The sequence below is a fragment of the Physcomitrium patens genome, chromosome 17, assembly GCF_059467195.1.
Source record: "Physcomitrium patens ecotype Gransden chromosome 17, ASM5946719v1, whole genome shotgun sequence".
Lineage (NCBI taxonomy): Eukaryota > Viridiplantae > Streptophyta > Bryopsida > Funariales > Funariaceae > Physcomitrium > Physcomitrium patens.
In genome coordinates, this window is record NC_143426.1 from 7391603 (window position 1) to 7416310 (window position 24708).

The 24708-nt window shown below is 37.1% G+C and overlaps 4 protein-coding genes and 1 long non-coding RNA gene across 12 annotated transcripts; 2 read left to right on the forward strand and 3 right to left on the reverse strand.

Moving 5' to 3' along the window:
• The first annotated feature begins 3588 nt into the window (after nucleotides 1-3588).
• LOC112294347 (phosphoglycerate mutase-like protein) lies at nucleotides 3589-6643 on the forward strand. Its single transcript, XM_024544662.3, has one exon. The coding sequence runs from the start codon at nucleotides 4251-4253 to the stop codon at nucleotides 5058-5060; it is 810 nt and encodes a 269-aa protein (XP_024400430.1). The 5' UTR covers nucleotides 3589-4250; the 3' UTR covers nucleotides 5061-6643.
• Nucleotides 6644-10294: 3651 nt separating this feature from the next.
• LOC112294105 (protein EXORDIUM-like 5) lies at nucleotides 10295-13218 on the reverse strand. 3 transcript variants are annotated; one of them, XM_024544272.3, is made up of 2 exons: nucleotides 12619-13218; nucleotides 10295-12194 (listed from the first exon to the last, which is right to left on the reverse strand). In XM_024544272.3, the coding sequence occupies exon 2, from the start codon at nucleotides 11987-11989 to the stop codon at nucleotides 10937-10939; it is 1053 nt and encodes a 350-aa protein (XP_024400040.1). In that variant the 5' UTR covers nucleotides 11990-12194; nucleotides 12619-13218; the 3' UTR covers nucleotides 10295-10936. The 3 variants fall into 3 exon arrangements, with proteins under 3 accessions (XP_024400040.1, XP_090099796.1, XP_090099795.1); XM_090243670.1 differs by having other exon boundaries at nucleotides 12775-13007; XM_090243669.1 differs by having other exon boundaries at nucleotides 12705-12917.
• Nucleotides 13219-14796: 1578 nt separating this feature from the next.
• On the reverse strand, nucleotides 14797-15302 carry LOC141046468 (uncharacterized). Its single transcript, XR_012219481.2, has 2 exons — nucleotides 15213-15302; nucleotides 14797-14975 (listed from the first exon to the last, which is right to left on the reverse strand). It is a non-coding gene; the product is annotated as an uncharacterized LOC141046468 (long non-coding RNA).
• A 1-nt stretch (nucleotide 15303) lies between these two features.
• Nucleotides 15304-18194, reverse strand: LOC112294250 (putative plant SNARE 12). 2 transcript variants are annotated; one of them, XM_024544533.2, is made up of 9 exons: nucleotides 17842-18194; nucleotides 17239-17331; nucleotides 17006-17099; nucleotides 16755-16884; nucleotides 16565-16644; nucleotides 16419-16475; nucleotides 16108-16200; nucleotides 15873-15947; nucleotides 15304-15682 (listed from the first exon to the last, which is right to left on the reverse strand). In XM_024544533.2, the coding sequence occupies exons 2-9, from the start codon at nucleotides 17253-17255 to the stop codon at nucleotides 15596-15598; spliced, it is 633 nt and encodes a 210-aa protein (XP_024400301.1). In that variant the 5' UTR covers nucleotides 17256-17331; nucleotides 17842-18194; the 3' UTR covers nucleotides 15304-15595. The 2 variants fall into 2 exon arrangements, with proteins under 2 accessions (XP_024400301.1, XP_024400299.1); XM_024544531.2 differs by having other exon boundaries at nucleotides 17760-18171.
• Nucleotides 18195-19306: 1112 nt separating this feature from the next.
• LOC112294182 (uncharacterized) lies at nucleotides 19307-24010 on the forward strand. 5 transcript variants are annotated; one of them, XM_024544405.3, is made up of 11 exons: nucleotides 19307-19442; nucleotides 20020-20277; nucleotides 20831-21005; nucleotides 21390-21548; nucleotides 21817-21916; nucleotides 22258-22328; nucleotides 22444-22495; nucleotides 22606-22687; nucleotides 22864-23019; nucleotides 23221-23340; nucleotides 23666-24010. In XM_024544405.3, exons 2-11 carry the CDS (start codon nucleotides 20087-20089, stop codon nucleotides 23820-23822), a joined length of 1263 nt encoding a protein of 420 aa, XP_024400173.1. In that variant the 5' UTR covers nucleotides 19307-19442; nucleotides 20020-20086; the 3' UTR covers nucleotides 23823-24010. The 5 variants fall into 5 exon arrangements, with proteins under 5 accessions (XP_024400173.1, XP_090099798.1, XP_024400172.1 ...); XM_090243672.1 differs by lacking the exon at nucleotides 19307-19442 and adding an exon at nucleotides 19675-19765 and having other exon boundaries at nucleotides 22639-22687; XM_024544404.3 differs by lacking the exon at nucleotides 19307-19442 and adding an exon at nucleotides 19709-19765.
• The last annotated feature ends 698 nt before the right edge of the window (nucleotides 24011-24708 follow it).

Consider the following 24708-nt stretch of genomic DNA (forward strand, 5'->3'; position numbering starts at 1 on the left):
TTGGAGTGCATTCCCTAGGTCATAGGTTTGACGATTCTAACTGTCACAGCGAAATCTAAGGTGAATTTTGCTTTGAACCATGACGAATTCCCCTCCATTGGATGCTTCAACAGTGCCACACGTTGCTTAGAGATGCAACACCAATAAGCACTTTCAGATTTGTACACCTCGATCACCCTGTCTCATGCAAGATCTATACATCGTTCGTTTCACTCTACACTCTCGGAACTCCGACTAGAAATTTCAATGCCCTGCAAGTTGGCGCGGCTTTCTCTCCAACTGCTATCAAAGTTATGGCCAACACAAACCATCTCGGAGGACTTCTCTTCCACTGAAAGCAAAGAATCCTCGCAATAGTGTTGCCTTACACTTTTCCACGTGAGAAATAAATAAACAGATAAATAAAATCCAAAAATTCAAAAATTCAAATCTGTTTTAGCCATGAACAACTCACAAGATAAGAAGAGATTGCAAAGTTCTTTTAGTCAAAGACATCATCAAAATGTTGAGTCAAAGATGACCTTGCGAGTTCTCATTTTAACAGCTCTTTCAAAATAGTCAAAATTTTAATTTTGAATGAAACATCATTGAAATTGTTTTTGTCATCTTAAAGTTTTCGTCATTTTTTTTAATCCTCCCATCTTTGTTTTACTTTCTCTTGTGGCTCTTTGACCGTGGTTAGAAGATCTTGCACAAATCTCAACTTTTAACTTTTCACAGACCTAGGTTTCTTTAAATATTTCTGGAATTTCCTCTCCTGTGTCGTAGAAGAGTAGGTGCAAGGTAGATTTAATAACAATCAGCGCCTCTTGAAAATTTCCCCGACCATAGACAAATACCGAATTTCCTGAGAGTTCCAATCATACACTTCCCTCTGCAAATACTGAGACCTGCAGTTAAACCAGAATACTAAACCACCAATCGAAGCAGCTTGATATACGATCATCTGAAAAAAGAAAAAAGAAAAGACGTCAGTGATTCGGCTCTTTAAGGTCCATGCCATGCACACGCGACCGAACACCAGATTGTGAAGACAACGCGGAGGTTGGAGATATTTTGCAAGGAGAGAGCAATAACTACTAGACATGAGTGCGCTCAGCACTTTTTGACAACGAAGAAAACTCAACTCTGCTGAGTGAGAAAACATCATGTTGGTAAATGTACACTGCACAGAATACCACAAACGAAAAAGAAAAAAAGAACAAAAAAAAGCTGCTCACTAAGGAACTTCAAAGTCCAATAGTAAGGCCAGGTTTCAAAAGCAGAGTGGCGATGGTGCATGTCAACCACTTATGATACCGAGATGACTCATTCAGAGAGTACACATTCAAGCAGATGGAGAATGAACCTTCGTCAGGAACAACCTCACATTTTAACAGTCAGTGTGCCTGCTTGATTCCACTGAGGGACCAAGTCGTTTTACGGACAGACAAAGGAAGAAATGCCAACTTTGCAATTACGACCGCAAAAAATACGCAAAAGTACGATAGCACGAGCATCATAATCATGCATCAGCTGTAATCGTGTGTAAATCAATATGGGATTTGCAAGAAGAAGCAGAAGCCGAAATAACACTGAAAGTTTATACCAAAATCAAGATGAACCCGACCACTTGTAAAATCTCCCTGATCAAAGAGAGCTGTGGCGACTCTCCGTCTGTGTTAGGATCCAGTACGCAACTCTACAATGCGCACATTTGTCCCATCAACGAGCATCCGAAGAAGAAGAAGTAGTAGAGGTAGCATACAACAACTTGTTGTAAGAACTCCAAAAATCCAATAGTCTTGACCAAAAGCCATTTCTAACAAGAATGCGAATGAAGAATAGCAACAGCAAGTGCATGAAGCTCCACCAAGCACTGATCTAAACTGAGATAACTCATGACTTCGAGACAAATTGAATTTTGCAGTATAAGGAGAAGTAAAATTATCGCGAGTTAAGCGCCAACGACGCACAGGTTGTACTACAAAATAATAGTAGATTTTACAAAGTTGTGCCAAAAAAAGCTACTAGGGTAACTAGCAGTGGCATTGCAACAAAAGTAAGATATTAAGTGGTGCTTAGAAAAAAATTAGGCATATAAAAAACCATTGGAGGTACTTCAAGGCTCTCTTGATTTGATTGGTTGGCTATTTGTGCAATAGCACCTTGAATGCTAGTGATTTCATCAAAACCCATAGTCACTCCAATTACTTATATGACTATAGATTATTTTGCTTAGGGAATAAAAGAGTCATTTGTTCCATTGAGATTGGTGTAAACTTAGTGCCATCATGTCTTTGTAAAAGTGTCCCACATTGGTTTAAAGGTAGTGTATGGCTCCTCGGACACGTCGATAAGCCATTGTGACAATTTCTATCATCCATTGACAAATTTCTAACCATCACTATATGAAGGAAAACATAATTAATCATATTTAATAATCCATTTTTTCCTTAATATGTATAATTTTGACTAAAAAATAATAAAATATTTAATACATTATTATTCAATAGTAAATAAAAAATTATTATTATATAAAATGTAATGTATAAAAAATTATGAAAAGAAAAAAATATGTTACTAAGACAAAAGTTATATTGTACAATTATGAATAATTCTACCACTTAATTAAAAAAATAGTTAAAAAAGTGATTAAAATTTAAATATGACCCTTGAATTTAAATTTTAATTGCACTATATCATAATTTAATTTGATTTGATTAATTTTGTAATACAAAATATTGATAAAAAATACATCACTGTTTGCCTTTTAACTTCAAAACACATGTTGTGTAAAATATCAAGATAAATTAATAAACTATAATATAATATTAGTAACTTATACCAACTCCAAGTTATTAATTGATTATGCAATATTGATTATTTGCATACTATTAGAATGTGTGAAATCTATTAAAACTTATAAAAGCATGTAAATATTGTTTGACATGATTAATTAATGAGATACCATAATTTTTTTATTTGAAAAATATTTATTATTTAAAATCTAAAATTTAATCTTTCATAGAAAGCACCAAATGTTTCATACATGATTGTTTTTAGTATTTTTATTACCATTACCAATCTAATTTTTTTCTTAAAGATCAAGATTAAATTTCAATGTCATTCAACTCTTCCCTTACATTTTTAAAATTCTATTTTTTTAAAAGTTAGATATTATTTTATTATTTTGATTCAATAATAATATTATAATGAAAATACTAATAATGATAAGCTTGCTGTTAAATAATCTCAATTTAAAATTAAAAAAACACACCTTTTAGTGTGTGTGTATATATATATATATATATATACATATACATTCTACACTATATTATATATTCTACACATGTTATACAACCATCCATTGATCAATTCTAAACTCTCAACATGAAAAAACGACTGGCCAGGCATTGACCATCGCCACAAGTCCAAGCTGTGAGGCGATGAAAAAAATAAATAAATAAAAAACAACCCTGCATAAAAATCATTTTATTAGAATAATAACAAAGGACCTTTTGTACAAATACTGGAAAACTTCACAAACAAATTATTTTACAATATTAGTATTTTTATTACCATTAACTGCCGCTAATGAGTAATATTACTCTGTATTATACATTAAAATACCATTCATGCTTCCTGAACAATAACAGTCTTAATGATATCAGAAACTGAGGATTCGATGTTCACTAGAGTAGCAAAACCAGAACACTTTCTGTAAAAACATACACAACAAAACATGAAGAGGACGTTGTGAGACAGATTCAAGATTCAAACTGTGTTAAACCCCAAATCCACGATCGCATGCAACTCTCCTTACTGCATTAAAGTTTTGCAAAAGTGATCTCTCTACCTCTCCTGTGAAGCTGGTCTCCGCGTTCATATTCTATTCAGATTGCCACCGAAGTTGAATCAGCAACATTCACTGAAAGGGCATGTTGTTTGCAAAAGCTTGAACTACATCGCCAGAGCCAACTCTTCGAGCCGAAGGGACGCCTTCAACGCAAACCAGACCCTAACTCTAGTTTCCACCATCGAGCCCTATGCGTTGCTGGATTTAAAATTCAAATGCTTACTTCACGAACATTACGGTGAGCTCAGCGCTGGGAGCACGGCGCAGAAAAGTTTTATCACTTGATAGTGAAGAAAGACTATCACAAGCACAATACCAACGCTTAATTTCCGAACCCATGAATTAGGTTCCGGTTCTTGTTTTTTAAAAGATACAAGCCATTCCAAGCTGTGGGACTTGGACGTGATTCAAGATGACAAAGGCGTCTGGGGCCTATCCCTTGGCCCGCTGCAAGGTAATCTACCTCGTCCGCCACGGCCAAGCAACCCACAACAAAGCTCGCCTCGAATCACCTGATGATAGCGTTTACAAATCCGAAGCCTACTTTGACGCGCCTCTCACCGACTTAGGCTGGTATCAGGCCCAATACCTCCGGGAGCACGTCACCCTTACGGGAGCCATCAAGCCCCAACTCGTCGTCACTTCCCCGCTCTCTCGCTGCATCCAGACTGCCATTGGTGTCTTTGGCTCAGGCAAACCGATTCGCTCCTCGGAGCCTACCGACACAGCCCTCATGCTTACCAACGTCGCTGGTACTCACCCAAGCGTATCATCCAAATGCTGTCCCAAGTTCATGGCCGTGGAATGGTGCCGGGAGCATCTGGGCATCCACCCATGCGATCGTCGACAAGACATTACAACGCTCCAAACCCAATACCCTGCGGTAGACTTCACCGACATTTTGAGCGACCAAGACATCCATTGGAAGCCTGATACTCGAGAGCAACCGCAGGAAGTACGATACCGCGCGAGGGGTTTCGCTAATTGGTTGTTGAATCAAACAGAGCAAAAGATTGCAGTGGTGAGCCACAGCGGGTTCATTTGGGAATTCACGAGGCTATTCGGCGCAGACTTGTCGAGACAGGTGAAGGAGGAGTTGCAGGGCGGCTATGCGAATTGCGAGGTGCGGTCGGTGTTGTTGGTTGACAAGGTCGGGATCGAGCAACCGTTCGGAAAAACGGATTTCGCTGGATGTTCTGCAAAGTATTTTCCAGGGCAGTGAACTTCTAAATTGCGAGAACGCGTCCTGTGAAACCTTAACCCTAAATCGTGAGAGGGAATTAGGGGAAACCCTAAACCTAGATTGTGGAGAACTGATCATGTGAATTGATCCGGGGCTTGGATTATTGAGTTTGGGTGACAATTCTACAATGAATATCTAAATTACAAACCTTAACATAATTATTTGCATGTGTTTTTGGGGGGAGGTGGGTTTCAGCTTGACTTTATGGAAACTCCTTTTTCGGGGGTAACTTTTTGCTATTTTAGAAGACGTTAATATAAAATGGTTTCTTGCACCAATCCAAATTATCAGATGTTTCATGTGTTAATAATTGATGAACTAACTCAGCTATTGTAATTTATTTATATATATATATATATATAAATATATTTTTGAATCGGAATAAAAATGACTTCAGGTGTTTATTTGAATTGGTGATAGTGTCAACTTATTTGATTTAAAAGTGCAATATTCAGTCTTGGTTCTATAAAAGAGGTTTTATTTTTGAAGTAAAACACATATCATATGAATTGAAGTAATATGTGTTTTTTAAGTTTGTTTTTATTTTAAACATATGTAAGTAAAAATATTATATTAGAATATGTGAAGATTTATTTTATTTTGAAGCATAAACTTACCATAAAACAAAATACAACTCTAAATCAAATGAAAAGCTGATTTTGCGCTTTTTATTCTTGAATCATATTTTCCCTACATACCAATGTGGATAAATCATATCTTAATCAACGAGTAATGTTAAACGAGATGTAGCGAAACTATCAGATGTTGGATCATCGATGATCCAACATGGAACAGTTTCTAGACTCAATCGAGCTTGTGTAGGAGCTAATGGAGGCTACCACTAGCAAGAGAACTCAGATTGAATCGCAGTGCGGGCACGCACCACTGTCAATTTCGATGGGAGCGTGGTGCTTTACTTGAAGGGCTGGTTGTACTTCACAAACGGTGCCGTCTCATGGAACGAATCAACGTGATCATGGAAAAGATCTCGGTTGAAGTTCGGGTGGTGGTCTTCATTACCACATGTACCACACCAGCTCGGTGGAGGACATCGGGGGACACAAATTGTTCCAAGGAACACCAGGCATGTGTGGAGCAATTCAAGCAGTTGTGGCTTTCATTACCACCCATTGATTGTTTGGTGGGCTGTAACAGCGTGACGGTGCTTCATGCATCAATCGGTGCAGCAGAAGGTGCACAGCAATGTCTGTAGACGAAAATCATCTTGCCCACCATGCATCCCTTGTGTAGCTTTTCTTCATCGGCGATACATTTGATTTTTATTGGTGACAATAGCTAAAACTATAGTGGTATTAGCAATACCCTAAATGAAAGAATTTGATTTGTTTATTTTGGTGAATGTAAGAAAATTCCTTTCTCATTGTATTTATATATTTTTGTAAATGTATTTTTAGCTATTGTCACCACAATCCGCCACTTATTTGACAAATAGTACTTAATAATTTTATATACTCCTCTTAAACTCTAATCTTGCATGATCCTTTGATAATCTTCAATAACCTGAGCAAACTTATCACACTATATTCAACTCCAAATAAACCTTAACAGTTTTAATAAAAAAATCCTTAAAAAATCAAAAATAATCTTAAAGGAATAAAAATAAAAATAAACCTTAAATAAAAATATTAAAAATATTAAAGAAATTATAATTTTTTTTAAAAGAATAAAAAATAATTTCTAACTGACCTTTATCAAATTCTAAATAAACACTATGCTAGATTTCAAACCTCAATAAGTTTTACATTAACTTTTGATCTTGATTCAAATTTCTCATACATCTCAAATTTCTAATTAACAACAAGTACACAAAGTTTAAGAAAATCTAATTTAAAAATAAAGAGAAACAATTTACAATTTTTTTTGGATATTAGCTATCTTTCTTCTTCAACTTCAATACAAATCTTTGAGCTTGAATTCATCTCTCTTGAACCATTAACTTGATATCAAAAAATTTATAAATATATATATATAAAAAATTAACTATAAGAGTACAAAGGATTTTATTCTAAAAATATTTATCAATATATTTGCTAGATAACTCATATAATTCACCAAAAGTTAATCTTATTTTTATTCAACTTAAAACAAAGTCACTTAAAACAACCCAAACTTTGCAAAGCTCTCATAAATTCAATTTGTACTTAAATTCCTTTAAATTAATACTTATAAAAATTCTATCTAGTCTTCTTTCAAAATCTAAACTTTGATTTATTAGAATTAAACAAAATTTAATATTAAAAATCCTTGAAAAAATCCTAATCAATCTTAAAAAAATCTTGAAGAAATCATAAAAAAATCCTAATCAAATTCTAATTAACCTTCAAGAAATTGTAAGTAAATCCTAATTGAATCCTTATTAAACCTTGGTACATCTTATAAAATCTTAATCAAGTTATAATCAAATCTTAAGAAAATCTTAAGCAAATCCTAATTAAAACTTAGCTAATTCCAATCAACCATAATTAAACTTTGTAGCAAATTTAAAATTCTAATAATTATTAAGTAAATTATTGATCTTGATACAAAAAAATTATACCTTTAAATTTACTAATTAGTAAATTTACAAATTTGAAGAAAATTAAAAGGTATAATTTGAAGAAAATTAAACTTACAAATAAGAAGAAAAAATTTATAATATGCTTATGTGTTAGTTGTCTACTTTTTCTAATCTTGATGTCAATTTTTTAGTATTAATAGCTCTATTTTTCACTCTTTACTTAATATAAAACTTTGCATAGATGTTAAAAACTAAGTTAACTATTAACTTACAAAAATATCATTTCAATTCAATTGGCCAATTAATTAAAATTGTAGAAACCTTGATCAACTATCAAAATCCAATTTTAAAGAACTTAATATACTTAAATTTCAATAGTCATAAATCTAACCATTTAATTAAGTTTAAGTTCATAATGCACATTCAATATAATTATTTTTATAGATCTATTAATTTTTATTTATAAATCTCTTAGAAAAGTTATAATTTTTTTCATAAATAAGATTTATTTTTTATTCTTCAAAAATCACCATCATCCAAAACAACCTTAACTTTGCAAAACTTCTATCTAGTCATTATTCACTCAAATTACTCAAAATCAATGCTTAAAGAAATCCTATCAAGTTTGCTCTTAAATATTGCTCACCAATCAATAAAAAAACTCTACATTAATGGTAAGTGCACAGTTTGGTGTCTCTTAGTCTAATTTCAACCTTGATTCACAACCAATCTTTTTTAGATATTTTTTGCTTAAAGCTACTATTTACTTTTATCTAAAGATGCCTCTTGTTTGTTTTTTGCTAATCTACTTTGTTTTGTCTTGTTTATAGCCCTACAAAGTAAAGAGAAGTATTTTAAAGAAAAAAATAATATTAATACTAAATTATTTTTTATTAATTTTGTGACTTTTATCTATATTTTTTAAAATAGTTTTTTACTATATTTTTAATTAATTCCATCAATAATTATATATATATATATATTTATATTTTTAAATTATATATATATATATATATATATATATTTTACCAAATAGTCGTATTACAATACAACAACAACTTATACATTTGTAAGTTGTTATGTTTTAATTACCTATGTGCAAAAGTCTTGATTAGCTATAAGACATGCATTTGTAATAAAACATTCCAACTTTTCTTGTAATTTCATTGAATTAGGTTGTGACTATAGTAAACATCAATAGATGGTAAGTTGTGGTGGCATTAGCAATATCCTTGATTCATTGCATTTAAACTTTTATTGCTAACTGTTTTTACTTAATATTTTAAACTTTACTTTTTAATTATATTTTGAAGAATTCGATGTAAATAACCTTACTATTGATATAGAATTATTCTTAAATTTATTATTTTTTTATTTTTTAAATAATAATATTTAAAATTTTAATATAATTTTAAAAATAATATTATAAGTATATATTACACTTTATTTCATCATATTTGATATAATTTTAATTGATATTTAAACCAAACAATTTGAATGTAGTGGTTTTTTTAAAAATTTTACATATAAATTCAACATACTAAGAAACATTTTAAGTCTTTTATGTTCAACCCTATGATATTATTACCATCACATAATTTTTAAAATTGTGTTGAAACATGTTACAGTTTTATTACAAGCAGCTTCTTTAAAAAATAAATAACCAAAAGATGAAATATACATTAAATTTTATTACAGTATTATAAAAATAGTTATTAAAATTTTACATCTTATTATATTTAAAAGAATACATGAAAAAAAAATGATAATTACCAAATCCTTTTAATATTGGATATTGGAAACTTCATCCTACATTATATTACATAAGACACAATTTGTTCTACTTATCCCATATAAGACTTAATATAGGACACAATTAATTGTGAATGGAAAATATGAATATAAATAGAGTTAAAAAAGACATGCAATTTTATATTTAAAGCTTGATAACTAATCATTGCCAACTTAAAATTTCCGTTTTATAATTATGAGTTAAAAAAATATTTTCTTGTTATCTTGGTATAATTTGCTTAATATAAGAAACAATTTTTGATGAGTTTTTGACAAATATTCTGTATTAAAAAAGGGAAAAAAATTGCCCTTATTGGAAGGGTGTAGTAATCAAGAAAGTTATCATCTATTTCAATTGTAAGATACTTTTATCTTCTCTAAAAGATTAAAAGAATTTAATACAATCACTTTAATTTTATTTATTTTTTCTCTTTGTGAACCAGTTACAAATATAGTACCTTATTAATAAAAAATGGTGGTGCTATGTACTATGAATATAACATGTTACACCCTCCACTATTTGCACTCTTTTGTTTTCAAAAAAAACAAAACAAGATAATTATTACCAAAACATGCACATTACGTAAACCAAACTTTGACCAAGTTGAAGTTAATGCAAATTAATATGTTAGTAAGTAATTTATGACGATTCTGAAATAAACGTTATGAAGACTACATCGCTACACACAGATCTGTGATACAAAATTATGTGCATAATTCAAGAACCACAGTATGTTTGTTCTAATGTCAACCAACATACTTGGAAAACAAAACTACAGCAGCCATTCAAGTTCCGCAATGCTAATGCCGTAACAACTCATGTCAAAACAGAGCAGATCACGGATGCATTTTATCTTCAAATGAATGCTGCTTAAAAGAGGAGAAAGACGATACAAACCACATGGAAGGAAAAAGCACAATATTGCAATGAGAAATTTCACAATTGGGCGCCAAAATCTTACTTTTCCAATGCTATTGTTGCTATAGGTGCACAACCCCACTTGGGATGACTTGCTTCGATAGAATTCTGTAGTGTAGCTAAGTTTAGAACGCAACCGGAGACAGCTCATGTGCTGATCAAGCATGAAAACATGCCACGTCGGATCGTGATTACGAGAGAGTACCAGACTGTCATGTTACAGATGTGAGAATCTGCGCACTCGAGCAATTTCCCAACTGGTTGCTATGAAGAAACCTCACATATCGGCAGGTTCCAGAGTCAGAGAAAGTCATGGTGGCTGACTACAGCGTGAAGCCGGGACAGTCGAAACTGAAGTCAGGACCTCGGGAAATTCAAGCAACTTGGGAAGATTGGGATTTCGGTTAGAGTCGGTGCAGTCAGTGGGTCGAAAAGTACATAAGTTCCAATCCAGCTAAGGCTCGACCCTCGCAAAGATAACCCGCTGAGATAACGAATTTATTCCTCGGCACTTGGTTCTCAGCAGCTGAATAGTGAAAGCAGCTTGCCAACATTCGACACGTTCAGAGATTGATCCTTTAGACAGAGATTCGATCGCCATATGAGTGGTCAATGACGTTGGGCGATTCAGAGAGGCCCTGCACAGGAATTCGTGTCTGCGTTCCACAACCACTGCACCAAAAACTTCCGCCCCCGCACCCCATGCATGTTGTAGCTGGCGCCGAATTGGGAAACAGCCACAGTGCCCGGGTAGCCCCCTGCTGCACCCGGCCCATACATACCCTCGCAGAGATCGGCAATTTCTCTGGGGGCTGACGGATTCTCTCCCGCGTACCAGGCGTTTATAAGCGGGTTGCTAGATATTTCGGCCAGCTCGTGACCAATGACGCTCACCATGCCATCGACACCAACATCATTGTTTGGGCTTTTGAGTGGGGACATGGAGGCCGCCATGAACTGGGGCACTGCAAATGGATAAGCACATGTCTCCGGGCATGATTTCCCCGAATTTCCAATCCAGGTGTAGGGCAGAGTGTAACCCACTTTCGATGGGAACGTGAAGTAGTGGAACCCACATACTGCTCGGCAGTAGTCCTGCATCATTACATCCTCGGCAGTGAGGACCATGTAAAGACCCCCCTTAGTGTTTACTGGGAGAGTGCCGAGATTCTCCGCCAATGCGCTGCGAATAACCTCTTGCACGCTCAAACGGGAAAGCTCTCTCCCGTGAGAGTAACCGTTGTCTTCATGTTCACCGACCACAGTGATCGACGAGCTGATGTTAGCGCCCGTTTGATCCGTGTACTTTTGGACAGTTGACCACCATTGCTGCACCGAGGGGCCGGGGAGGGAAGCGGGAGCCGAGATGGAGCTCAGAAAGTCGCGAATGATACTCTTCTGGGAGGTTTTCCACGCCCCATACCAGATGATGTAGACGTGGATGTCCGATGTGAGCACTGGTCCCATGTGGTACTGCATGTTGACCTGGAGCTGTTGGACTAGAGCCTTAGAATCTCTCGACTCACTGCCTGACCATGGCCTGAATGGTCGGTAAACTGTCGAAAGCAGGGAATTATCAGAGGTGGCAGGAGCTGCATTAACCAACATGGCTGCGAATAGGAGGACGAGTAAGGGGCGATGAATGCCATAGTTCATCATGAGGCTGAAAGTGATCGTCATGCGCAATGGAGGGTACTCAGGGGTTGAACAGCAATGTGATCTGTGGTTGATTTGACCAGTCCTAGGAGCTCAAAGTTGCTCCGAGGGGCTTTGGAATTACTCGACTACAGTTGAGCATATAACAAAGATAATGACGGTAGTATATCGAGCTTAGAACTCCCTTCCGTCATGCATTCCAGCTTGATGGACGCGCCTCTCTACCGACCTGTGAAAGGAAGGCAAAAAGATTTCAGCAAGGCAATAATATGTGCGATGGCGTGAGTGTGTACGATCATTCTCGCTCTCTCTCTCTCGCACTATTGTAATCGTTTCATTCTTCATGTAGCAAACACTAGATTCCAAGCACTGAACGTATCGGGAACTGACAGTGCACTCGCTGCAAGACGGTTGCCATTTATTAATTTGTGGTTCCAATTTGAAGAAGTCCTCACAGGCATCAATGCATTCAACCCTTAAACCACCAGAGGAAGCCACATTGGGAGCTAGAGAGCGTGCCTGAAGTTAGAGCCAACGAAGATAGCGTACAACAGCCGCCAAAAAGCAGGAAACAAAAAACACTGTCATAACGCAAATCCTCAATGCTGGCCAGCGGAGACGGCAGAATTGTAAAAAGCGACCTAATAACTCACCTACAATCCACAGGTTCTCCAAACTCGCCACCTCCCTACAGTAAGCAATTCGAAAACCAATGCGAAGTCCACGAAAAAAAACCCACCGCCAGCACAATCAAAAGCTCCTACTCCAGCAAGAACCAAGCACATTGCGCGCACCCAACACCCACGCACCCAATGTCAGCAAACATGAATGCCTCTTTCTCGCATCCAAACACCACGCCTCCGAAGAACCGATCCGCTTCCAACCCGGACCCAGGAACAGCTAGCTGTCTAACAGCTCGACCCCAGACGCTGCCCAATCGCATCACCCAGCAAACGGGTCTTACACTAAACCTCCGTCCTTCAAACGACTCCTCGCATTGTCATTACAAACCCGTGCTGGAAACCCTCACAGCACCATGGAAGCTGAAAGAGAAAGTGGGGTCTGAAGCTTCGCCACAACAAGGAGGAGGAAGGAAGGAAGGAAGGAAGGAAGGCAGGAAGCTGTCTGTCTGTCTGTCTGTCACTCAGTCACTCACTCCCTCACTCCCTGCAGCAGCAGCAACAAACAGTGTGAGCTGGCCCCAGCTCATGAGACGAAGTCGACGAAGACGAAGAAGAAGCCCTCCCTTGCGATCGTCATTTCTCAATCAGGGACGACGACGATGATCACGATCTTCTTCATCGTCGTCTCACATCATCAGGCTCCTGCTGTTGCTGCAGCAGTTGCTCCTGCTGGTGGTGGACAGCAGCACTCGTTGTCTCTGCCTCTATCTCTCTCTGGGCTGCAGGCGCGGGTACCAGACCGAGGCGGGCCTGTTTTTGAACTCCGCGTAGGGGGCATTGGGAATGGATACATTCATTCATCCATTAATCCTATCATAAATTCATTCATCCTCAAGCAACGCCCCCGTCCGTCAGCTCGTCCGTCCGTCCGTCCGTCCTCCGTCGTCCCCCTCCCCTAATGGTGGTGAGAAGGAGGGAGAGAGGGAGGGCCTTTCTTCTTCTTCTTCTTCTTCTTCTTTTGTGGGGTTTGAGGGGGTTTGGGTTGGGATTTAGAAACCACCCACAGTGATGTTTGTTTGTTTGTTTGTTTGTTCTCTAATAAGGATATGATATTAATATGTAAGCATACTCAGTAGGAAGTGGAGAGATGTATGTTGATGATGATGGTCTGTGGTTGGAGCTTTTTCAATGTGACCATAAAGCTATGGGAATTTCTATTTCATTGAGGAATTCACATTTAATTATAAAAAAAAGAAGATGGAAATATGGTATGACCAAACTTATGAATACTAAACTCTATAACAATTTTAATTTTTTAAATTTTAAAGCAAGAGAAGCACTTCCAATTAATATCATTATGTAAAAACTTTTTTTATGTGCAAATTACTAAAACATATTAATTAAGTTTTTTTCGAAATCAGGAGATTAAGTAAGTAAATAAATAAATAAACATACAATGTAAAAAATGAGTTTTACATGCAAACTTTGATTATGCATTTAAAGCAAGTGAAAAAAAACTCCATAGCCACTATGTCAAAGCAGGCTGTAAATTTGGATGTTGTAAAGCACATGATATCATGCATGTATTTATTTGACACTTGTAAATCTATTCTAGCAAAAAAAAGTACTTATGGGGGACAATAGCATTTTAAAATAATGTTATTTATGTATTTTGAAAGTAGTGATAAATGTTTATATTCTTTATTCAAACCAAAATTGTCAATGAAATATTGTTGTATTTTTTATTTTATGTATGGAACAATAAGCTACAAATTACTTTTTGCACCTTTTATTTTCTTAAATATATATAAAAAAACAAAAACAAAAACAAACAAACAATCCCATGAAGTTATTAAAAGAAGATTAAATTACTAATTATCATTTTAATGGTTGATTTAACACTTTACGTAGTTCTGTATCCTCTATTACAAAGACATCATATTTGATCAAGTAAAAGAAGTTACTGTAAATTATTTTATTTGTAATTTCATTCATTGAATATGTCGTTTTAGTTAGATTTTGATCTGCAAACTAAAGAAAACGATATTTGTAGACAATTACATCTCTTGAGCTAATTTTTTATTTTCTTTTATAGCTAATGAAGAATACAAATCATTCATAAGCATGAGAACCTTGCTTAAATGAAATGCTCAAACGTGATGCGCCAAGGTGAAAAAAAAAATTCATCGAAGCATGATTTGTGAGCCGTTTAATGGTAAGGAGTCACATCATTAAATTTGGTTTTAGTTGTATGAGCAATAGCAGACCACTAAAATTATCTCAAACAAAAACTCGATGCTTGGGTTGGGTGAATGCCAAAGTCATTGAAAGCTGTCAATGCAGTGTAAGTTTTGGCTCTTCATTTGCATGTGTGCCAAGATCCTTTCCTACAGCAAGTCGGGAAACAAATAAAAATAAGCAAGTTTCAGTAGGATGGTTCTTTGGTAAAGCCAGAAGTTCTACAAATCCATCAATTCAACAAATGTTTCAATTCAGAAGGTACTGAAAGCCAAAATCGGGTTATTTCGTCCCTGTATATGACAGATTTACCGTGAACAGTGAGGGACCTCATAGTTGAGGCAACTTATATTGTAACATCAACAACAAGACAACCTCAATCATACCTCAAATTGATAGCTACGCTGGTTGAGACTTTGAGAGAGGTACTTTGCCATCTGATTTTTTTTTTTTTTTTTTTTTTTTTTTTCTGTGATCATGTGTCAAAAGGGTAAACATTTTTTCAATTAAATTTATACAAGAGTATTGCCAATTAGGTTAGGTATTTTACAGCACCAATAGCAAGCTCTATTTTTTGTTGCTAGGATGGCACTTCACGGAGTAAAACTGAAACCAGAGGTAAAGATAGCTTGGCGTATTTACTTTTAGCTTAGTGCCGTATAGTGGCCAGGAGGAGAAGAACGTTCCTTAGAGGAAAGTTGTGGGTCTGCTGGGGACTCACTGCAAGTGGACGCATTTAGGAAGCTCCGGTTCAAAGTTGAAGGACAATTCAAATCCTAGTTAACAGTAACCGCCGCCTGGCAGCTGGAGGTGGTAATTCTGGAGCTTGGCCATGTTTGTTGCTGGAATTAACAACCTGAAATCGTTTACATCTTAGGATACCATCATGATCAACATGAAGACTAAGAAGTAAATGCATACAGTATCGTTAGTGCAAAGTCCTACAGCATTAAAAAATAGTAGCAAAGTTACACCAGATGCTGGTGTGAATAATCGAATTGCAGTGAGTGTAAATTACTATTGCAGAGATAAAGAGGTAGCATTACCTTAACAACAACGACTGCGATTATACCCGCAACAACGAGGAACAGAAAGAACATAATACATCGGTCTGTTGCCATCTGCAATGCAAAAGCTTTCTTGTCAAAATTATTTGAGTGCTTCTAAATTTCTCAGATTATTCAAATTCTGGTTTTGAATTGCGATTGCAGTTGACATATATCAGGCGATACATGAATCTGTAAGAGAAGGCAATGGAAGGGTTTGAATGTTTTGCCAAACCTGTCGACCAATTTCTTTGACTAGACCTGAAGCTTTCTTTAGAGAGAATTGGAGTGTATCCATCTCATTGTTTATCCTGCCGAGTTGCTCCGTCTGGAAAGTTTGCAAGATCATATTGAGCACAAGAATCTCTAACCTTAAATCGATAATGAGAGCACTCTACCCAAATACCGAATGTAGATCTCAATAAACTCCAATCAGAAACTTGCAAACAATCGCTACTTTCATCAAAGAATTCACAAGTCGGTCTAAAATAAAGTACACTGTTTGAAATTGAATGAACAAGAGTAGCATAATGTAGCCCAGCATACTTGTCCTTTCAAAGTCGTGGCAGATTGTACGCCAATGTTGATGGTGTCCTCCACAACCTGCATCATCAAATCAGAACCTTATTCCTCACATGAGAGCATTGAACCTTGTTTAACTAGATGACGAGGATTGCAGAGACTGTATTAACCTGTTTTGACCTTTCAATCGTTTGATCTGTTTCGTCCATCTGCTTCCTTCCAGCTTCAACGAGCTCTTGGTTCGACATAGCTGTGGGTGGATGAGAACGTATCCGTTGAGAAAACGGCAACAAACTATTCCTTACAACTCGTAATTATACATAATTCAAGACCATAATACATCCAAGCGGGAATACTAACTTGAGGCCACGCGGACATGCGCGCCACGCGCTGCTCCAGCATGCAAACCTCCATCAAGAAGCTCTTGCCTGCTCCCTATCGAGCTTGTGTAAGTCTTTCTCAGAGCAACGTAAGAATTGAGTTCCTTGATCTGCGAATGAAAATTTACGAGTTCGAAGATCAATCTGATGCGTATCGAGCTCTCAATCAACAGTACCTGGCTCTCAAATGTAACAAAAGGACGAATGAACCAAGCTCTAGAGAATGCTTACGAGCGATTGCTTCTTCTCGTTCAGTAGCTTGGCTGTCTCAGGAAGTACCCTGTCACTCCCCTCGTTGATTTCTCTATCAAACTCCTTAATCAACCTGGGAAAATTTCAGCAGAGGCCGTTTCAGCACAATAGAGTAGAACCAAGTGAGACGATTGATGGTTGGCATGCACTAATCACATGAAATAAGGAGCATTAAGGAGCTCATAAGAAGGCTGGTTTAGGGTTTAGATTACCTCTTGGCCTCACGCATCTTAGCAGTCAGCTCCTCAAGCTGCTTGGTCTGCCTTCCTGCATCTTTGATCTTGTCTAATCGTTGAAAACCAGTCCTGTCATCATACAATTATTAGTCGTGTAGAGCGGGTTCTTCAAGACTAAGAATGGCAAAGACAAAAGACCTCATTGCATCATGCAAATTCAGTCTAAAGTAAAGAAGCTTGTATTATTACCCCCCTCTATCGTCAATTTAGTTGCAGAGTGATGCCATGGACAAGACCCAGCCTAGTCAACCTTTCGAACTTATCTTTGTTTTCACTGCATTTTCCTAAAAGACACCAAAAACTTTCTCGCTGGAAAAACACCAATCCTACTCTGCAGCCTTTCATCGACGCCAACATTTCTACATTGTGATAGCCAGCATCCAGAAATAAAGCTCACAAGAATGTTATATACAGCGACCAGATATGAACCAACGGCACGGAATCACTTAGGTCACTTCTCTCGTAACCCAATCAAGAGGGGAATATGTAACACTCACGAGAGGAGCTTAAAGGCATCGCACACTTCTTTCTCTATGTTCACCAGCTGGGGAGGCAATTCCGAGGCCATCAGTGCTCTACCTTTCCTTTTCTTTTTTGAAATCAGCGAAGCCAGGCCACCCAGTTGCTACTCGAAAATCTCTGCTTGAAATGGGTATCTCGGCTCTCCAATTCCACTCTCACAAAAACAAAAACAAAGGCACAATAAACCCAAACCAAACGTAGAGCTAGCTAGCTATAGCTCATAAATCAGCTCCCTCCTTGGAAAACCCGTCAGGTACAAGACAGGCATCAATGTAGATCATGAAACCAACAGAAGAAGAAGAAGAAGAAGAAGAAGAAGCTGGGTAGAGTCGAGAACACCATCACCGAGAAGAAGAAGTAGAAGAAGAAGAAGAGAAAAGCTGCAGCAGCAACAGAGATGATGATACAATATTATATAAGAGCTGCTGCTGCTGTTGCTGTATTGATGCGCCGACGCTTTCGAGGTGGCAGAGATGTGTCGGAGTAGTAAGTAGTAAGTTACCATTTCTCTTTGTCCTTCTCTTTTCTTTTCTTTCTTTTCTTTACGTTTCTTACAAGTAGCCAACACTCTTCTCTAAGTCAGCCGACGCACCTCGGGCATCGGTTTCGTCCCCCTTGGAAGGGTGGATGAATGAATGACCCGGTTCATCCATTGACTGAGGTGTGAGATCCGAGTCTGTTCATCCTCTTGCTTCTTCTTCTCACCTGGGACGAGTGTTGTAGTCTTTGTATGTGTGAGGTGAGGTGTTTCAAAATCGTATTTCTTATGGTTCACTTTGTACCATTAATTCAACAATTCTTGCAAGAGAACTTCCATTCATTTTAGTATCTCTAAAGGTTAAATTTTTTAATTGCTTATTTAATTCGACCTATCATGTTTTATTATATTATTATGTTAGCTTTATTTCTATTAACACGTGTTTATATATACACATATGCTAAAAATTTACAGTTTCATTCGATTATCAATTCACGTGATAATTAAGTACGAACTTCATGAACATAAATAAGTACAATCAATCAGTAAAAGAACACAAATTAAATTAACCGTTGAGCTTTGGTGTGATCTACTAGTAACTGTTTAAACATTCAAAATATTTCATAGTATAGTTTAAATTACTTGATAGTAATTACTATGAGCGAAGAGAAGTATGTGTGACAATGATACCAACACAATTATTATTTATTTTTATTTTTATTTTTATTTTATATTTTTTCCCAAAAGCATTCAACAACTATTATTTCTATGCTAACATCTACAACATACATCATACAATATTAATAATAACAATATTAAATTCATACCAACCTCAAATATACCAACTGGAAGCCAAATTGTCAAGCTCTCACTACCAATCTGCAAAACCTTATTATGAAGTCGGTACCGACTTCATACCGACACATATTTGAAGTGGGTATTTCACACAAATTCAAGGAAATTCAAGCAGCATGTGGAAAGGTGTGTATGTGTGGGTGAGTTTCACGAAAGTAAAACGAGGAAAACGAGGAAAGCGAGTCAGGGATTGTGAATGAAACGACCCGTTGCGAGCAGAATTTGGTGCCAGAGTGATGATTTCTAATACGTTTTCAATCTCTTCAATCGACCTCTGTCACACAATCGCATCTTTTTCGTCAGATTAGGTACCAGCTCGCCAGTGGTAAGTTGCATCCGAAGAAGGTGTTTTTTTTTTTTTTTTTTTTTTTATAACTTTTGTAACAATGAGAGACGAATCTTGCACCGCATGTGCAGCGTGGAGCTTGAATCTTGGGTCTAGAAGATGCTCGCACTGTACAGTAATCGCTAGGGGCACTTAACTCTTGTACACATGACACCATCCCGGTGTTTCATAAGCTGACGAAATCGCAGCATATCCCCCTAAAACTCACGGTTGTTACCGTAAATTTGCTTGAAGCATACTGACAATGAGTCGGTTGATGCGTGTGGTAAATGGGCCTTTCATTAAGAGAGTGGATAAATAAGGTGAAAATAAGGAATTCATAGGAAAAAGTTGACCGTTTGGTGAAATGAGTTCATTCGGTGATGTAGGGTTTGTGAACTAAGTGTGAATGTAACTTTCGTCCCCCAGTAGAACCCACTAGTACTACAGTTATGAGCAACTGTTTTGTGGTATTTTGCACGATCGTTGGTGGTTTAGCATACTTGCGAGAATCAGTTTGTGTTCGTGTGCTCATCCCGAGATTTTCATTTGATTCACTCCATTGAACAATCTTCAGGTTTAGCGAACGCGTTGATAGTGAAGCAGAGAGATTAGAGTGTGTGGAGGCTTAGGACTTGGAAGAGATGGAGTTTGTGGTGCGGACTTGGAGTGCGGGGGCGAGGCTTGGGTCTATGCAACTAGCTGCGGGTGTGCAAATGGAGACACCGACTTTGTTGCTTCTGACTCGCAAGGGATTGCCAGCTTTTATTCCGCCGGACCTGCTTCAAAATTTGCATCCTGATGCGCGTGCTTGCCAAGTTAGTCCTCTTCACTTGTAAGTACCACTTTGAAACCCTGGAGTCTGGATGCTAGGAATGTGAAAGTGATTAATTTTCAGACGAAAGTGGATTCGAATAGATTGCTGTTGATGGTCACACAGATTGTTGCTTGTCAACCAATATGGTGGTATTTAACTCTTTCACTTCCTTTCAATTAAGAAGAATGTGCCGCTACTAGCGACTTCCAATTTACTTCACTCTAGATTGTATTGTTTGAAAGCTCTAGTCCAGGGTTTAGGGTTTAGGGTTTTGGAACATAGCTGGCGTGAGTTTTGTTGTGCATTCGATTCACTGATTTGAATGCTTGACATCAATATTCAATCAAAAGTTATGGTAGGTCACAATGTGCTTGGTGGCATTCAAATTAACGTTTGTGTTTCACAGTGCATCCTCAGGATGCCAGTTCTTTTTCTGGAATTCAAGGAAAAGCTGTTGGTGATGGATCAATGAAATGATTGTATTATGTCGAATTTGGGGGTTAAAAGGTATGAAAACTGGTTCCTTGTAAGCCAAGGTATTCACGTGTTGAAAATGTTGGTGAAATAACAGCTTGGATAGCCCATCTGCGAGCATTGTAGAGACGGCCGGAGGGTTGCACAAATTTGTCAGCATGACTGGGTTTGGGATGGTTGCTTTGGCAAGAGACAGTCTCATGGATGAATCAAACGGGGAGGCATCTTCCAAGTTGGGCGCTGCTTTTGAGACTACTTCTGGCCGGCGCGTAGTATGTACCCTGCCCTCACGGGTTGATTGCATACTAATTAAATTAGTGTGGATTCATGGAAGATTTTGAACATTAGAAACTGAATTCGTAAATGCAAACTGAAGTTTGCACTTTGACTCAAGATCTGAGCTTTGAAATTGTTGGACGTTCAGAACAGCTTGTTTGGGTTGAAGTTACTATGGCATACGTTGAAGCTTGTAGACTGAATTCACTAATTTCTTTACGACTTATGCTTGAATAAATTTCATCTTCTATATTGTCTGCTATCTGCTCCTAACTAGTATATGTAGGGTTATGAAAGCTTTTATCTCTGTCTCCTACCGTTTGTCTCCGTTTCTTACATTTTGATTCTATTACCACGTTTGCTAATAAGTTGTTAGTCAGGTGGGTCCTGCAAAATATATGGAGATCGTGAACGCTTGCAAACCTGACTTGTGGGTCAGCTTGCCCGACGAGGTGCCAACCTGGGCAGCAGAGAAGCGTAATCGCCTGTCGGTAGACCGCACCCTCCAATGGCTGGACCACTGCCTCTCATTGCAACCCGTATGTCGTTACTCCCTTCACATCCTTCTTGAAAGAATTATTCTTACACACTTTGTTTACGTTGCATAATTTATTATCCTTGAGTTGCATGCCAGTAACACATCCGCAAATGAGTGCTGGATTTATTTAGACTTGGAACGTTATTTATTTGTTTCTTACTGATTTCTCTTTCAGATTCAAGTTTGTGTGAAGAGGAAAGCATCGAGAATTGTTCCCTTGCTGTTGTTGTTGGAGTTTTTTTGTTCTAACTTATAAATTGTGGATCCAGGCAGAGCGTGGTAATAGGTGCCTAGGTGTTGTGGTCGGATCGGCCAGTCTCGATGAAAGGATCCGGTCTGCGGAACAAACAGCTACTCGTAATGTAGTGGGTATGGTTCAGCCTTAGGCAAATAGCTGTGGCTAAGTTTGGATTTTTGGATAATTTGAATCAGTGTAGCGTTGATTCAACTGATTGAACTTATTACACTTGCTTCTTTTACGCATTAGCAATCATGACAGTTAAGAAGAACGTGGTGTTTGTATGTTTTGAAGAGGTCAAAATTCGATTATTTATAAATAGGTAGATTCTGATCAATTTATTGCGTCTCATAGAAACTTCCAGCGACGTCTCCTCTCATGCTTAGATGCCGTTGCCCTCATCCCAGTCTACTAAATTGGAACCGTGCTGGTACAATGCAATGAAATGTGGTCGTTTCCTGTTCTTGTCCAGGATTTTCTTTAGGTGGGTTTGGATTGGGTGAAGATGCTTCACAGCGTGCTCTGCAAATGGATGCAGTGATTGTATGTTATTTCAAACTAGTCGCTTCATGTCATACTGAGCTTTCAATGACTACTTGAAGTCGTCTGTGTTTGTTGGAATTCATGTTGAATTACTTCCCTTATCATTGTTTTACAGGCCAAATTACCTAAGGAGAAACTTCGTCATACAAGTGGGCTTGGTTTGCCAGGTTAGTGTCCCACCTTTACCTAAAAACATGACAATCGGTTCATCAGATCAATTTGATTGATGGTGTCACGAAATTGTTGCTTATTGTGTCGAAGGCTGAAGTCTTTTTAGACATGCCTGTTGATCACATTGTGACGTCTGCAGAGGAGGTATTACAAGCTGTTGAGGCAGGTGTTGATGTATTTGACAGCATGTATCCTTCATAAATTTCTCATTGGTTCACACCTTGTTTTCATTTTAAGTAGTGTTTCTTAATTTGTAGTCATATGTCTCGCATCGCTGATCAGCTTTCCAATGCGCTTATTTTATGGCTTCATGCTGTTTATTGTTCTTGAAATTCCCTCCTGTCTTAATCTTGACCGGCCTTAGATACCCATTCATGTTAACGAAGGGGGGCTATGCCATGACTTTCCCCCTTAATATGGAGAACTCTCCCGGAAACCTTGATACTCAACCTAGTGCTTCAGAACTGGCCTATATTGGTTCAGATTCGGCGAAAATGAACCTTCGTTCTGTTGCCTACAGGTACTTGACCTTCACCCTCTTTTTGGGTACTTATGAGAAGAAAGTATTGAGAAACCAGAATGTGAAGTACAATGTCCCTCAATTATGACAATCGTTCAGAATTGAAACATTTCATATGTTGCACTGAGTGATTTACTTGCTCACGTAATTTAGCAACAGTCATGAAAGTTTTCTGATATGAATTTCTCACCCTGATGACAGGCTTGACAAATCCCCACTCGTGGTTGGCTGCAAATGCTACACCTGTCAAAGGCACACCCGAGCCTACATCCACCATCTAATCAACACCCATGAGATGCTGAGTCAAACCTTGTTGGAGATGTGAGTGCCTGCTCTGTGGTCCTTTTCTTCATAATTTTTCTTTCCTGACAAGTAGACCCAGATAGGTTGTTTCTTTCATCGAGAACATATTTCTCTCTTGTGATTTTTGGCATTTAGTGTCCATTGCTTTGTGTAATACAACCAGCCAGTTCAGCTAGAGAACCATCTTACATAGCATGTCCACTGCCGACTTTACTAGTTAGAAATTTTTAATTATCGTAGTTATCATGTTCTGGATTAGCACTAGTCTTCATAAAGCTAATTGTAACTCAACAAGTTAGAGGCTATCTGACAAGTTCTACCTGGAATTCGTTGTTTTATGCAGACATAACACATACCACTATTTGGAATTTTTCAAGGCAATCCGAGACGCTATCAAGGCTGATAAATTCCTTGCCTTCAGAAACTGGTTTACCAGCACAAGAAAGGAAACTAGAGTTCATTCTCCAGCATCTAAGAGTCCTACTCTTGTGTTGCATTAGCTATTTAAAGGAGACTACACTGCACAAGGGTGAACAATTTTTGGGAGGCAAATGATGGTTTTATGAATTTCAGAATGTGAAACTTGATTTTTTTTCAAACCATTAGTCTGAACAGTCTTTGCAAGTTGTACATTTTGAAAATGAACAGTTCAATTTTGTTAAATTTAATAAATGTAGATTTTGATGTGGATGAAGTACTAAGATATGAAACATCAATTGCAATTTGTATACATATTTGGATACTTGTTTACTGATTCAAAATGGTTTAAAGATTTTTTGGCATGTGGATCCATGAAGAAATGCCGAATATTGTTTATTTGGTTGTTCATCTTCTAAGAATGCATGTGGTATATGATCTAAATGACAAGACATCTTCTATTTTAGAATATGTTGAAAGACAAAAGATAATATTAACTTCATTTTTTGAGTTATGTCTAGCAATGATAGTGGAAAGATAATATACACACCAATAGTTCTTATAATATTTTGTTTGGCATAAAGAAAGGAAGATGTGGATGTCAAAGAAATGTAGATTTGCTATTAGAAGATTATTTTTTACAAATCTAGCAATGAGAGAAAGATAGTGTTTGAAACTTTTGTTAATTTATATTAGAAGTCCATAGTCATTTGAGCACTTAAAAGACTATTCATGGAATTTTCCATCCAACATCTAAAAGTATATATGTAGCTTTAGGATTGCTTGAAGATGATAGAGAGTCACAACAATGTTTGGAGGAGGTATTAGGAATATAAATTGGATTTCAATTGAGGGCATTGTTTATTGTTTTGCTACAATACAAAAATCTACTAAATCTATTAAATTTATGGAAAAGGTTGCAAAGAGAACATGGAATTAGCAATCCAATAGAAGAATAAATTTTGGATT

Coding starts and splice junctions, on each gene's coding strand:
- LOC112294347 (XM_024544662.3), top strand. CDS start 4,251: ATGACAAAGGCGTCTGGGGCCTATCCCTTGGCCCGCTGCAAGGTAATC.
- LOC112294105 (XM_024544272.3), bottom strand. CDS start 11,989: ATGACGATCACTTTCAGCCTCATGATGAACTATGGCATTCATCGCCCC.
- LOC112294250 (XM_024544531.2), bottom strand. CDS start 17,830: ATGGCCTCGGAATTGCCTCCCCAGCTGGTGAACATAGAGAAAGAAGTG. Junction 17,332..17,759: donor GATGCCTTTAAGCTCCTCTC/GTGAGTGTTACA, acceptor GTATGATGACAG/GACTGGTTTTCAACGATTAG. Junction 16,645..16,754: donor GCATGTCCGCGTGGCCTCAA/GTTAGTATTCCC, acceptor ATCCACCCACAG/CTATGTCGAACCAAGAGCTC.
- LOC112294182 (XM_024544405.3), top strand. CDS start 20,087: ATGGAGTTTGTGGTGCGGACTTGGAGTGCGGGGGCGAGGCTTGGGTCT. Junction 21,006..21,389: donor CTACTTCTGGCCGGCGCGTA/GTATGTACCCTG, acceptor GTTGTTAGTCAG/GTGGGTCCTGCAAAATATAT. Junction 21,917..22,257: donor AGCTACTCGTAATGTAGTGG/GTATGGTTCAGC, acceptor GTTCTTGTCCAG/GATTTTCTTTAGGTGGGTTT.